Source organism: Gorilla gorilla, chromosome 3, assembly GCF_029281585.2.
Source record: "Gorilla gorilla gorilla isolate KB3781 chromosome 3, NHGRI_mGorGor1-v2.1_pri, whole genome shotgun sequence".
In the NCBI taxonomy this organism is placed as follows: Eukaryota; Metazoa; Chordata; class Mammalia; order Primates; family Hominidae; genus Gorilla; species Gorilla gorilla.
This window is the reverse complement of record NC_073227.2, coordinates 174,374,462-174,389,631: the sequence shown is the minus strand read 5'-3', so window position 1 is coordinate 174,389,631 and position 15,170 is coordinate 174,374,462. Positions and strand designations below refer to the sequence as shown.

The following is a 15,170-nucleotide window of genomic DNA, read 5'->3' as shown; positions in this document are numbered from 1 at the left end:
ATTTTGCTATGTTGCCTAGCTGGGCTGAAGCGATCCTCCCGCTTCAGCCTCCAGAGTGGCTGGGACTACAGGTGTGTGTGCCACCACCCAGCTTATCAACTAGATTTTTAAAAGTATTTTTTTATGGCAATGGGATACTATACAATCATTTATGTTATAAAAGGATATTTAATGACAGGGATATATATTCAAAATGTAATATACAGGATGTATTATACAGAAAAATAAAGGACAACATGACAGTGGTTATCTTTGGATGGTGATGATTTCTTTGTCTCCAGAAATTTAGGTTTTCCATAAAGTGAAAGACTGTTGCAGAAAAGATGACTTAATGAATATTAAGATATTTCCCAAAACATCCCAGTATATTTCCCAAAACATTCCAGTATAACTTTGGTACTTACTAATGCCTTTCTCTTTGGGAGCAATCTTCTCCAAGTCTTTTAATTGAAATACATCTTTCTGTTTAAAGGGTTTTAAAGAAAATGAAAAGCACGTGTTTATTTTCTACTATGTATATTTTCATTTTTAAAAATTTTTATTATGGGTACATAATAGTTGTATACATTTACAGGGTATGTGTGATATTTTGATATAGGTATACAATGTGTTATGATGAAATTGTGGTAATTAGGGTATCCACCTCTTCAAACACTTATCATTTCTTTGTGTTAGGAACATTCCAATTTCACTCTTAGTATTTTAAAATATACAATATATTATTGTTAACTATAGTCACCCTATCGTGTTCTACTATATATTTATATATACATCATAATTTTATGTTCATGAAAAATTGTATTTAAAAAATTGGCCTGGAAATGAACAGTATAATAGAATCAAGCATTTTAGAGCTTATTAGAAACTCTTTGATTATCTCATTCCATACCCTCAATAGAACTTAAGAGATTTTTGCATACATTTACAATTTGCACATATATACAATTTTTTTATTTGAGACATGGTTTCACTCTATGGCCCAGATGGGAGTACAGTGGCACGATCATGGCTCACTGCAGCCTTGACCTCCGGGGCTCAAACAATCATCCCACTTCAGCCTCCTGAGTAGCTGGGACTACAGACATGCATCACCACGCCTGGCTAATTTTTAAAAATTTTTTTAGAGAGAGGGTCTCACCATTTTGCCCAGGCTGGTCTTGAACTTCTGGACTCAAGCAATCCTCCCGTCTCAGCCTCCCAAAGTGCTAGGATTACAGAGATGAGCCACCATGCTTGGCCAGCAGCATACAATTATTTAAAGTTCTTGGAGATCAGAACATAAAGAACAATCTTCCCACTTAAGTATAAAAACTAGTTATAGGCCAGTCACGGTGTCTCCTGTCTGTAATCCCACCACTTTGGGAGGATTGCTTGAGCCCAAGAGCTGGAGACTGGCCTGGGTAACACAGTGAGACCACTCTTGCACCACACCTCCACAAAATCAAAAAAATTAGCTGGGTGTGGTAGTGCGTGCCTGTAGTCCTAGATACATGGGAGGCTGAGATGGGAGAATAGCTTGAGCCTGGGAGGTTGAGGCTGCAGTAAGCTATGACTGTGCCACTACACTCCAGCCTGGGCAAGAGTATAGAGTAAGACTGTGTCTCAAAAAACAAAACAAAACAAAACAAAACAAAAACAATAACAAAAAATCACCATCCTAGTTATGCTGGATCACTTGGTAACAGGAACGAATTACCTTTTCTGACACTTTAAGAAAACACAGACAGTGCTTTGCTTAACATGTATGACACTGTACAGATTTAGCAGTTCTAACTAAAAGCGAAACAGGCAACTGTCAAAATTTGTTTACATTTAAGGTTTCGTGGAAGAGCTATACCTAAACAATAGGGAAATTATACATTTCATGGCTACCTATCAATCATTCACATATACATGTTGCATGTCCACCATATGCAAAGCAAAACATTAAGGGAAAATATGCATGTAGAATATTTAAATCTTATGGCCAGAAAAAAAAAACCTGTCTAGAATATTATTTTCTACTGCTAATAAGCTTTGGTTGAAGTGGTGAAAAGAACTTGCATAACAAAAGTTAAATCACTTGAAGAAACTAAAGTATGTAGTAATTAGAAAAGAAATACTGTGGTTGGACATGGTGGCTCACGCCTGTAATCCCAGCACTTTGGGAGGCTGAGGCGGGTGGATCATTTGAGTCAGGAGTTCTAGACCAGCATGGCCAACATGGCAAAACCCTGTTTCTACTAAAAATACAAAAATTAGCTGGACGTTATGGCGGGCACCAGTAATCCCAGCTACTCGGGAGACTGAGGCACGAGAATCGCTTGAACCTGGGAGGTGGAGGCTGCAGTGAGCCAAGATCACACCACTGCACTCCAGCCTGGGCAACAGACAAAACAAAACAATAAGGACAAAAAAACCCAGAAATATTTTGATTATTGTTATGAAAAAATTGGGATACAGTTCTTCCAAAAAAAACTTGAAAAGGCAATTGCAATTAGATAGAAATTATACTTCATAAAAATTTATACTCATCCAAGGGCACTGTAAAGAAAATGAAATGACAAATACCAACTAGATTAAAATAATCACAAAACATATGCCTGAAAAAAGGCATGCTACCCAGGATATACATATATAAAGAACTCCTTTGAAGTACATAAAAAAGAGTTGATGGAGAGATAAGTGGATAGATGAATATATATATATATATGTGATAAAGTCAGTAGAATAAAATGTGAATGGTAGAATCTAGGTGGTAGGCACATGGGTATTCACTGAAAAACTCATCTTGCTGTATGTTTGAAAATTTTCATAATAAAATGTTGAAAAAATTTCATCTCACTACACCTAAGAGTTCGCAAATTTAGGAAAATATTAAGTCATTGAACTTAGTGCGAGTATGAGATCAATTTTTGCTCATCGAGGAATAAATTATTTAAACATAATACTTTAGAATCTCAGGGAACATGTAATAAATTACTGACTTTAAGTCTTTAATGCATTAGAAAAAACAGTTAATCAAACCTCTTTGCAAATACTTTAAATTCCCTAGAAAAAGAACATGAACCATTGAGATATCTGCCTAAATGCAGGCACCAAGGAAGAGCTCCAGATGTACTGGCTGCCCCAGTGGGGCTGCTGCATAAATAAACAGGCTTGGAAAGAAGTAGCCTCAGAACTCAAGTGCGGTCATTGAAGTGGACAGAGCAAATGATCTCAAGTAAATCTTAGTTCTTAGACTCCCCAGCATTAAGCAGAGAGAATCAAGGAGGGATGAAGACAATGTAAAAAGAACTATGTGTAAGATACCATGGAAGACATATAATCCTAGATAATATCGTTGTGTTTTTGTTTGTTTGTTTGTTTGTTTGTTTTAAGATAGGGTCTCACTCTGTTACCCGGGCTAGAGTGCCTGAGTGACAGAGTGTGATCATGGCTCACTACAACCTCAAACTCTTGGGCTCAACAGATCCTCCTGCCTTGGCCTCCCAAAATGTTGGAAGTACAGGTGTGAGCCGTGGCACCTGGCCGTAGATAACATTTAATAAAGCACTTACGACCTGGGCATTGTTTAATCATACTATCTTATTTAATCCCCATACCAACACTGTGAACTGGGTACTATTATCATTTTCTTTAAGAGATGAAGAAACAGACATAGAGAGGTCAAGTAACTTGCTTAAAGGTCACGAAGCTATTGAGTGAAACAGGTTCCAGATGCAAGCTTTCAGTTATTGAGCTATACTGTTCTCATGTTCTTCCTAAGTGCAACGGGCAAAGAATTTATTACATTAGCAGCTCCAAAACCCACACACACACACGCACATATATATCCATCCATACATGATCATGTCTATGTCTCTTTTTCTCCATTTACATATTTATATTAAATTATCTGGGCATAAGCATGGCCATTCCAGAGATCTGTGTGCCAATGGAAAGCTACTCATTTAAGTGTTTGCTGAAGTAATTTTTTAAAAAGCTCAACACATTTATTGGTGGCCTATTTTGTGCCTCAAACAGTCCCTGAAGGTTCTTACCCTCTCTATGAGTTGTCATTATTACCAATGACTGTGTTTTTAAAAGGTTTCCAAAACCTCACAGACGGCCCACTTATGATTAGAGGCAATATAGTATATGCTGCTTCATTAGTTGATTTTCTAATTTGATTTAAAAGGTAATATTTGTTCACTATAGGTAACAAAGAAAAGAGTGTAAAACAAAATCCACCTGTATCTTACCATTGTTAATATTTGTCATCATGTCTTGTTTTTTATATTCTACATTTTCTACTTAACATTAAATTATAAGCATTTTCCCATGACATTTGTCTTGAAAAGGGGGCTACTATTGACATCTATAGAAAATCAAATTCTGTAACAAATCCTTGAGTAGCCATATTTGATTTTGTTGGAATTTTTACTTGCCAATTGCAACAATGAAATTAGAATCCAGATTCCTGAATCTGAATTCCAGAATCCATGCTTTTCACTTTGCACCATTATTGGCGATTTGCTTTGAGATGTTGAAGCAAATCTAATATTTATCAACTTTTGACATCAGTCTGGATCCCGGATATACCATATTCCATTCATGAAAGAACAAATGAAATGGCCTCCATTACTTTTCCCAAATCTCTTATACTTTTCAATTCCGTCAAAAAACTGATAGACTAAATGAGCAGCAACTGATTAGGCTATAATGAATAAAAGAAACAGGAATATATGAAATAAATCAATCAGTACAATTAATTCCCAGCTTTATGGAAAACCTCACTAATTACTGAACTTCCTTAAACTGCTGATCCTCAGAGTCTTTCATGTTTTGATGTTACTAAGGACAAGGTTTAAAATTTTTCAGTTAGAAACAGCCAATTTTTATATTTGAGATAATAATATTGTAAATGACAAAATAATTTCCCCAACCACTCTCCTCAGCTTTCTACTGTCTTGAAGGAATTAAACCTACTTTTCTTGCTGAGACCATAGGAAAAATATTTCAACTCAGCAGAAGAATTGCTATAATTTTCACATAGAGACTTCACCAATTTATCTTCGTAACCATATCATCATCATAACATGATACCCTGTTCTGAATTGCCAATGACTTTTAAGAACAATAAGATTATACTTAGTGGGCAAATCCCGTGTATTTTGTTTTTGTTTTTTTGTTTTTTTTACTAAGAATCTGCCTTAAAGTGAAAAGGGATTTTATCAATTTAATATTCAATTTTACCACTTCTCCCCATCTTCTTCACATTTGTATATGATGAAAATAGCCAGTAGACCGGGGCCAACTAGGCTTTGTAGGTCCTGCCAAGCCATATGAAGTCGGTGTTTTTTTAGGTCAAAGATTTATGTGGCCTTTAACCTGAAGACAAAGAAAAGCCTTCCAGTAACAGTGTAAAGCCATGAGACAGTAGGCTGTAGAGCCAGGTACCTGGGTTTGAACTCTGGCTCTGTCACTTAGGAGATGAAACTTTAAACATATTTCCTGTTGGTGGCAGGCACAAATATCTGGAATAAATGGAGGCCTGTGTACCATCGACTGTGTGTTACACTATAGACAGACTTAAAACGCAAAGACATAGTATTTGGTACTCCCTCTGAAATCAAATGATCCTCCCTGGTTTGAATCCTGGAACTATGGCTTCTATTGTTTGAGATCCAAGACTGGTTGGCACCTAGGCAGCACTCAGGAGATGTGGGCTTTCATCATTATTATTTTTCAGGCAGAAAGAGGAGATAATCAAATATATGCATCAGAAGATTCTGGTGCCAGTATGCAGGACTGCTTGGGTGAAAGAGACTCTACCAACAGTGGGATATGGTTTTTCACACTCCATAACTCACAGGAACCACAAATATTTGCAGAATCTTACCCATTCTTCAAGAAATTGATCAGTATTGATGTTTAACAAAGAGGGGACAGTTAACATTGGATGACATATACTTAAGATGAAAATTACACAAAATTATAAGTGTTAAAGAAAATGACTTACTGTTTCAAAAAATATTTCCATCATGCGAGTTCTCTTTTCTTCTGCACTCAGTCCTTTTTTCTTTGACTAAAGCAAAAAAATTAAAAAGTAAACAATGCTTTTAAACACATTTTGAAAACAACTGGATTTGCAACATTTAAAATTTTATGCATGGTCTTATCTGATGCCAACAAGTTTGATACTCTCAAACTCAGACCTAAAGACTCATTTTTTTTTTTTTTTGAGACGGAGTCTCGCTCTGTCGCCCAGGCTGGAGTGCAGTGGCGCGATCTCGGCTCACTGCAAGCTCCGCCTCCTGGGTTCACGCCATTCTCCTGCCTCAGCCTCCCGAGTAGCTGGGACTACAGGCGCCCGCCACCACGCCCGGCTAATTTTTAGTATTTTTAGTAGAGACGGGGTTTCACCGTGTTAGCCAGGATGGTCTCGATCTCCTGACCTCGTGATCCACCCGCCTCGGCCTCCCAAAGTGCTGGGATTACAGGCGTGAGCCACCGCGCCCGGCCCAAGACTCATTTTAATTACTATCTGCCAACCACTGTGGTAGGTGCTGCCAAGATGGTAACTGTAAATTGAGACAGAGCCTGGCATTTTGTAGAAATTCAGTATTTATAAAGTAAACCAATGATAAGCCACTGTATTGACCTTCCAAAGGCTTACAATCTCTCAGAGAAAATATATAGATGCAACTATTTATAGCTAATAAGCTACATGCACCAATTGTTACATAAATCCCCAGAACACAATGAATTTCACCATGCAGAGGAAGAAGGGTTACCTAAGGACAGAGATTAAAAGGATTTTGGCAAATTGAGAAATGGTTAGAAGCACATCTTGGGGAGACCACACACAGGCACAATGTTATGGAAGTACACAGAATTCCCCAGAAGGATAAGCAGTGGGGGATAGTTATTGTATGAAGTATGTAGGGGGATTGGCAGATGGGATGAGAAAGGTGTGGGGTCAGGTTATGGAAAGCTGACTGTCCAGCTGACAGTGGACTTCATTCTAGACAATGAGGAGCTGCTGAGTAATTTCTAAAGCAGACTAGTGACAAGATTAGAGTTGCATTTTAGTTAAGTTAATTATAGCAGCAATGTGGAAGACAAGATGGAAGGAGGAAAGGCCTATCCAAGTAGAAAATGGAAGCCCACTCAGGTTATTCTTCTGTAATACCCTTTAGCCAACTTGAAATTAAGACAATATGTAGCTGAAATATATGTTAATAATAAATTTTACAATATGTTGTATATAGAATATATAAAGCTAAATCCTAAGTTAAAAGAGAAAGGAGCCAAATATCCTCCAAACCAAAGGTTTACAGAAAAAAAAAAAAAAGAGTGAGAACTATCACCTCCAGTTCTCTAATAAAAAATTCCACACTAATATTTCTTATGTGATCTGCATCTTTCTCAAAAATTGTAGGGGATTATAAAGGAACATAAATTGTTTGCTTAAAAAGCAGACATAAAACAACAGTTAAAGACTGCCCCATCCAACCAAAAACGTCATCAGAAAACATGAGTTTACATAAGTGAAGACAAGGATTTGGAATTGCCATTCTGGCTACATACTGGAGTGAGTGAGTCTTAATTCTTGTAAAACCTAGAAACCCACTAACTTGGCTGGGCGGTGGCTCACACCTGTAATCCCAGCACTTTGGGAGGCTGAGGCTGGAGGATCACTTGAGGCTGGGAGTTTGAGACCAGCCTGGGCAACAAAGCAAGACACTGTCTCAAAACAAAACAAAACAAAGCCCACACACACAAAAAAAACCAACAACCCACTAACTCATTCCCACAGGAATAAAATGATCAGGTGTTTCTTGATGAGTAATATGGGTAAATAAATAGCTTAAAGTTTATATTTTTCTCTTCTTCCTCGGTCCACTCTCAAACACTGTTTTTCTGCTGGGGTTGGCTACTGATCCCATCTCCTAATATCTTATCTTTGATCTCATTTGCTTTCATGGTTTTAATTAACACTTATGCTGAGACCTCAAATCTTTACATTCACCCCTGGGTGTGCTCCTGAGCCTCAGTCTCATGGATCTACCCGCCTGCTGGACAAACTTCAACTCCGTCAGTCTAAACTGAACTCTTCCTCTCTCATACCTACTCCCCACAAACTTGCTGTTCTAGACCTTGAGTCTCAGATACTATCTCGTGACCCATGCCAGAGGCCTGACAGTCATCCTAGGTACCTTCACCTCTCTTATCTCACATCCAACCAATCACCAAGTTCTGCCAGTTTCAGCATTTAATTATTTCTCTTATCTGTCCTGTCTCTTCTATCTCTACTACCACTGCCTCATTCAGGCCTTCATCATCTATCTCCTGCAATATACCTCCAGTGCCCTAACCACACTTTGACTCACCCTCTGTTCACATTCCGCACTGGGAAAACATAAATAAGACCTTTTTCCCCGCCTTGCTCAAAACCCTCCAGTGGCTCCCAGACATCTAGACGTTTCTGAGTACCCCAGTATGATATACAAGGCCCTTTATCACCTAACCCCAACCTACCTTTTATAGCCTCTTCCACCACACCCCACCTCAAACTTTGCCATTAACAGTATGGAGACCTAAGCAACTTGTAATACAAAAACTGCCTGTAATTATCTACTCGAAGAATGCTCTCATTTCCATCCTTAAAAAAAAATGTTCCTCCACCTAGAACATTCTCACTTCTTGCCTAGTCAAAACTCCAAAACATCTCCCAAGGCTTAGTTTAGGCACTCTCCCTCCAGAACTTCCCTGAGTTCACAGGCTAAGCATTTATTCCCAGAACACACCTTCATCAAATCACTCACTACATTGAAAAGATGTTTACTTGTCCGTCTCAGCACACTGAAAAACTTCTTCAGAACATGAACTGCCTCTGCCTTTCCAGGGCTTAGTGCCAAGTTAGACAGGGGAGACATAAAGCTCTTAATTTTGGGACCATGTATCTAAAGCCCCCCACTCTAAAATTTGAGGCTGCTCAGGCTCCTAAGCCCCCCAACACCTACCATACTCCCATAGATATGATAACAGGTGAATTAATCATAGTGAATTCAGTGACACCATGTATTGCCTGGCTTGGAGAGACAAATCAGAGAAATCTCAGTTAGGCAAACTCCAGGAACCCATACAGATCTGCTCACTAAACCTAGGGCTGAGAGCTAGGGTCCAGGACTGCTCTATTTGCCTCCCTTCATTCTCGCCTCTGCAGCATCTGATAAATCAAGCATGAAATTCATAACAGTTAGAAGACTCCTTCAACATATTTTTCTAGTCCAATAGGTCCTAAACTGCCATACATTAGAATCACCTCAGGAGTTTTGTAAAAACACCGATGCCCAGGCTCATCTCGAATGAATGGAATCAAAATCTCTGGAATGGGACCTGGGCAACATATTTTTTAAATCCTCCAACATATTTTAAAAATCCTCTCCAACATATTTTTTAATTGTGCCCCAGGGTTGAGAACCCTACTTTTGTCAGCCCAGAATCTGAAGGCCATGTCAAGGGCGCTGCGGGGCAGTGGGAATCCCTTTAGAATTTCAGTGTGTCGCTGCACTAGCAGAAAGCAGATCCTGAAGTGTTACGAAAGACTCCTAACATTTTGATATTCGAAACAGCTCCTTGCCCTCCACAAGAATCTGCCCCCCAGAGGCAGGCAATGAGGAGAATCTAGTGTCCTGGGGTATCCAGTTTTAGGAAAGCTCTCAACACTCAGCTCAGCAGCTATGAAAGTTACTCAAGAAATGTGGATGAGCTGTATCATCCATTTACATTGTTTTCAGGCTGATTTATTCATCAGTCTCTTTCATGACTAGAAATAATTTCTATTATTAACCACAGTAGGAGTATCATAGCCAGAATTAAAATAACTAATGTAAAAAGATGCCATATTAATACTCATATTTAGAAACTTCTCAAAAAATCAATGAGGATTTATTTAATATTTAATTAAGACTAGGAAAAACCTGATAGTATAAGTTAGAGACGCATTCAAATTAGTAAGTCAGGAGACTCAAAACCTGACTCAAGGACTATGAAGCTTTCTGGAAGTATTTTAAACCACTTAAAAAATCATGTTATCTGAGGAACCTTCTCAGTTAGAAGTTATGGAATTCCTACAGCCAGCCCTACTAATCAATTACGATAAAATTATGAAGAATTATTAAGTAGACATCACTGCTGCTCTCAGAGTTCAGCACTGCACTTCTCCAATTTCAAAAATTGCCTGAACTCATTAACTATTTACTTAGGATGCCTAACCAAATGAAAACAGCTATTAATTCATAATCAATCAAAAGTTTACCTTTGACCAACACTAAATTTATTTCTCGATCACATATTAAAAAATAGGAAGTCCACATCTTATCAAAAGCTTTAATTTTTTAAAAGGATTCTCTATTATCAGAGGTAAGCTTCTGAAGAGTTAACACATTTAGTATTAGCAGGTGATTCATGTGTAGAGAGATAGATTAGGTAAAAGGACAACGCGCGTTTGAGCTGCACAGTTCTCCAAGTCAGTTATACGAGGCCAGCAACTCTGCAGAGAAAAATTGTAACACAGAAGGGCACTGCTAACAGATTTGTTTTAACTGTAGTCCTGTTTGGCTTCTTAGAGCACTTTACGCCCAGGTGGCTGGGTTGTTAGTTTAACCACAAAGAAGCCGTTATCATTTATAACTACATCTGGACAAATATCTTCAAATAAATACCATACAACTGGATCCTGGTGTCCCACCCTGCCCCCCTTAGCTCGGCAACATTTAACGGCCACGTAAGTAAATGAAGATATTAAAATCTTAGATCCATTTAACCAGATGTTGATTCTTCGCCAACTGAAGCAGAAAAAACGGCATGAAACTTTGAAGGTTTATGAAAATGATTTGATGAGCAGAAAGACGTTAAGCTCACAAAGCCGATCTTACCAGGACTTAACTGATCATGACCTACAAGGGAGCCTAATTCAGTGCAGAGCGTCCTTAAAAAAGCAACAGAGCCCTATACACAACCAGCAGCGCCCGGCACAAGAGCAGCGACTCCTGCCCTTTGGCAGAAACCGGGGCGTTTTCACAGAAATCCACTACTTGGCACACAGTGAAGATCCATTAGGTAACTCGAAACTGAGCAGTTCTGGAATGTGCTCTACGTATTACAATACAGAAAACCACTCAATGGTGACAAACCAGGAGTGCGCTTTGGGATCAAGACGTTCGCTCCCCGCAGTCCCTCCCGCCCACTTGCGCTTTCTCTCCCCGTTCTTAATGGGGGGGCTACACCACGCGGGGCCGAAGCTGGAGGCGTAGGGAGCCCAGGTTCTCAAGGGCCCCGTGGTCTTTTAGATAAATCCAAGTTGGTGAAGTTCTCGGGTCACGTTCGCGAACGCTTCCCGCGTTCTAACCTGACCCGCCCGAACGGGCCCTGGGGACAGACGCGGGGTGCAGCCGGCGGGGAGGCCGCGGATGCCCCCGCGCCTCGGGACTCCGGACGGGAGCGGCGGGGAACGCCGCAGGGTGCGGAGTGGCTGCGGCGGGGCCGGGCTGAGCCCCTACACGGTGAGGCCGAGAGCCGGGCGACCGCTCCAGCGGCCCGGAATGGCGGTCAACGCCAGGCCGGGATCCACACGCAGCCGAGGGGCGGCGAAGCCCACACACTAGGCAGGAAGAAAACGCGGGACCGTAGCCTCAGTCCTTACCATGGCGCGGGCGCAGGGGCTTCCGCTGGCCGGGCCTGCGCTTGGGGAGAGGGGCGGGACAGGCCAGGGCGCGTTTGATTTTGGCGCCGACCTACGCCTCGGGGGCGGAGCAGCGAGACGGTGGAGGTGGGGGAAAGAGGCCGGTCCTTGCCCGCGCGGCGCGCAGCGACCCCTAGCGACCCATCCGAGCCGCCGGTGGGGGAAGGGGCGCGAGCCTGGGGCCGGGGCTGTGGGGAGCGTGTCCGCGTCTCAGTGGACGGGTTGCAGAGCTGCCTCCGTCTCCTCGGTATTCTGTGAATGTGACCTTTTTTTTTTTTTAAAGGACATCTTGCCTTTGCTTTTACTGCGTTTTCTTGGCGCCGCAGAAATATGGCCTAAGTTTGGATGTAAAAAATAGAGGCGTTTAGGCTGTTGAGGAAGGAAGCGCTGCCTCCATCCTTCCGGATTTGTCCTGTCTGGGGCGGACTGGCTTCCTTTCTCGTCTTCTAATCTGACCCCTCATCTTCTCCCCAGCCTCTACCCACTGCTTTCCAGCTTTTCAAATCCTGTGTATGTCTGTTTGTTTTTCCCTTAGGTTTTAAAAAAGAAGGAAACAACGGAATGAATTTCAAATCAAAATGGTCAAAAATACGCTACTTCATGGCTTGAGAATAGATCCAGATTCATAGCAAAAGCTCAGGCCCCTGAAAGTGCTGAAAAATTTTAACTCAGAATTCAATTATTTTGAAAATTATTCTATGGTGTTTTGAACCATTTTTAGGTGTAAGAAGTACGGTCGGGCGCTGTGGCTCACACCTGTAATCCCAGCAATTTGGGAGGCCGAGGCGGGCAAATCACTTGAGGTAGGGAGTTTGAGACCAGCCTGGCCAACATGGTGAAATCCCATCTCTAATAAAAATACAAAAATTAGCCAGGCGTGGTGGCGGGCGCCTGTACAATCCCAGCTACTCGGGCTGAGGCAGGAGAATCGCCTGGACCCAGGAGGCAGAGGTTGCAGTGAGCCAAGACCCCGCCACTGCACTCCAGCCTGGGCGACAGAGTGAGACTCTGTAACACACACACACACACACACACACACACACACACACACACACACACACACACACACACACACACAGAGTATAGTAAGTCTTGTAGATGCTATAAGAGCAGCATCTAAAATTGGAATTTATGTCCCCTGTTGCTTCTGCTGGAGGCAGAGGAAGGGGTACATTGAATTGCAGAGTTCCATTAATTTGGTTTTTCCTGTAAGAGTTATACCATGTAATTGATGGTACATAAGGTAATTTTAAAATGATAAATGAGTACATTAAGTAACTACAGTAGTGGTATATAAATTTGTGCTATTTGGGGAAAGCCTTGTCTTAATTGGCTCTCAGGCTTGTTGCAGGTGAGTGGTGACTATCTGAGGCCAGTGGCGCTGTGGCAGAAAAATTTACCAAGGCAGTTGTAAGTAAAGAAAGGCAGAATCATTAGAGAAAGCATGAAAATACGTTGCAAGGGAGCAATGGGCAGAATCAGCAGAAAAGGGGCTGACTGCAAGGAAACAAAGGCTTGCTGGGGATTTTATAGAATAGTGCTTATGCTGTATACGGAAGAGGGCTTTGTGCAGTACTGATGTTACAGTCCCAAGTTTTCCTGTGCCCCTGCCTCTAAAGCGACACAGTGCAAAAGCCTGCCCTGGGACAGTAACAAATTGACCCAAACAGGTCTTCTCTTGGGAAAAATGAGTGCTAAATGGATATAAAAAAGGGTTGGTCACTTAAGCTGCATCTGTATCCTAAGTGTCACTGAGAGCTGCTGTGACAGTTCTCTGAGATTCCTGGTGTGCACTGCAGTCTTGATCAACCAGACCTGGGAATCACCACCACCTAGGAAAGAAGACACATTCTACTGCCTCTGGTTCCTTTGCATTTTCAGTACAAATACCTCAAACTTCAGATAACCTTCTGATGCCCCTTCCTTGACATTCTGGAAAGCATGACCTGTAGGAGCAGCTTATTTATTTATTTAGAGTTGGAGTTTCGCTCTTTTGCCCAGCCTGGAGTGAAGTGGCATGATTTTGGCTCACTGCAACCTCCAACCCCCAGGTTCAAGCGATTCTCTTGCCTCAGCCTCCTGAATAGCTGGGATTATAGGCGCCCACCACCACCCCCGGCTAATCTTTGTATTTTTAGTAGAGATGGGGTTTTACCATGTTGGCCAGGCTGGTCTCGATCTCCCGATCTCAGGCGACCCATCCGCCTTGGCCTCCTGAAGTGCTAGGATTACAGGTGTGAGCCACCGTGCCTGGCAGGAGGAGCTTATAAAGGAAATAGGAAAACAAAGTCAAGTCACTTGGAAGAGACTGAGGAAAAAGTCTACAATGTAGGAAAAGAAGTAGGAGAATGCAAAACCAAGAGAGGAGAAAATTTTAAAAGAAAAACTTTAGACAAATGAGTTCCTCTCGGCAACTTGGCCAGAGAGGTTTTTTGTTGTTGTTGTTTTGTTTTTTTGAGACAGGGTTTCACTCTGTCACCCAGGCTGGAGTGCAGTGGCACAATCATGGTTCACTGCAATCTAGAACTCCAGGGCTCGAGGGATTCTCCTGCCTTGCCCTCCCAAGTAGTTGGGACTATAGATGTGCATAACTATGCCTGGCTAATTTTTTAAAAATTTTCCATGGAGATGGTGTCTCCCTATGTTGCCTAGGCTGGTCTAGAACGCCTGGATTCAAGCACTCTTCCTGCCTTAGCCTCCCAAAGTATTGGGATTACAGATGTGAGTCATGCCTAGCCAACAGGAAGTTTTTATAGACAGAAAAGGGAAGTGAATTACAGAAATAGCTTGACTGATTACAGCTCCTTGTTTGAATTATTTGGCTACTGTCGGCAGCCTGTGGGCTGAAGCTCAGCTACTTGTGATTGGCTGAGAATTGGGGGTTTGTTATACACCATGCTTGGTTTTCAGTTTGTTTGTGTACCACGTTAGGTTGCAGTTCCTTACAGTTCCTTAGGTAGGAACTCAAAGTGTGGAGACAGCTTCAAGCCAATGGCCGCTTGCTTATTTAACAAAATTTTAAGGAAGAAATAGTAAACATTTTCAACCTGTCAGTCACAACACAGCTTCTGAGTTAGAAATGACAATGCAATCATGTCATTTGAGTAGGGCGTCATTCTCAATGGGATGACATCAAAATGGGTTCCTGGGAGACAAAAAGATCTTAGATGGTTTGTGCTCCAGTGGTTTGTGGCTCTCAGTACATAAACAGATGTACAGTATATCTCTGGTATTAAAATTTCATGGGACTGGGGATGGCATTGTGAACAGGGAAAAAACATCTAAAAAGGTTCTTTATGGGAATGGTAATGAGAAAAAAGGTTGAGAAAGACTGGTGTCTAGTGAATATATAATTTATCATCCGAACTGAGACACTTCTGAGAACAGAAGGGAATGCTATTCCTATTTATGCTAGGACACAGGCATAAAGAGGATTGTCCCCATCAGCTATGTGATA

At 41.4% G+C, this 15,170-nt stretch overlaps 1 protein-coding gene across 2 annotated transcripts in view; it reads right to left on the bottom strand.

Moving 5' to 3' along the window:
- The window catches only part of MND1 (meiotic nuclear divisions 1), a 70,768-nt gene extending 58,943 nt beyond the window's left edge, over positions 1-11,825 (bottom strand). The window contains exons 1-3 of one of the 2 annotated variants that reach the window (XM_019025087.3): positions 11,675-11,825; positions 5,984-6,049; positions 405-462 (exon numbers count right to left, since the gene is read on the bottom strand). In XM_019025087.3, coding sequence (XP_018880632.1) covers positions 405-462; positions 5,984-6,049; positions 11,675-11,677 — 127 coding nt within the window. In that variant the 5' untranslated portion in view covers positions 11,678-11,825. Of the gene's footprint in view, positions 1-404; positions 463-5,983; positions 6,050-10,907; positions 11,077-11,674 lie in introns of those variants that run through there. The other variant, XM_055385103.2, reaches the window with a different exon arrangement.
- Between the last annotated feature and the right edge of the window lie 3,345 nt (positions 11,826-15,170).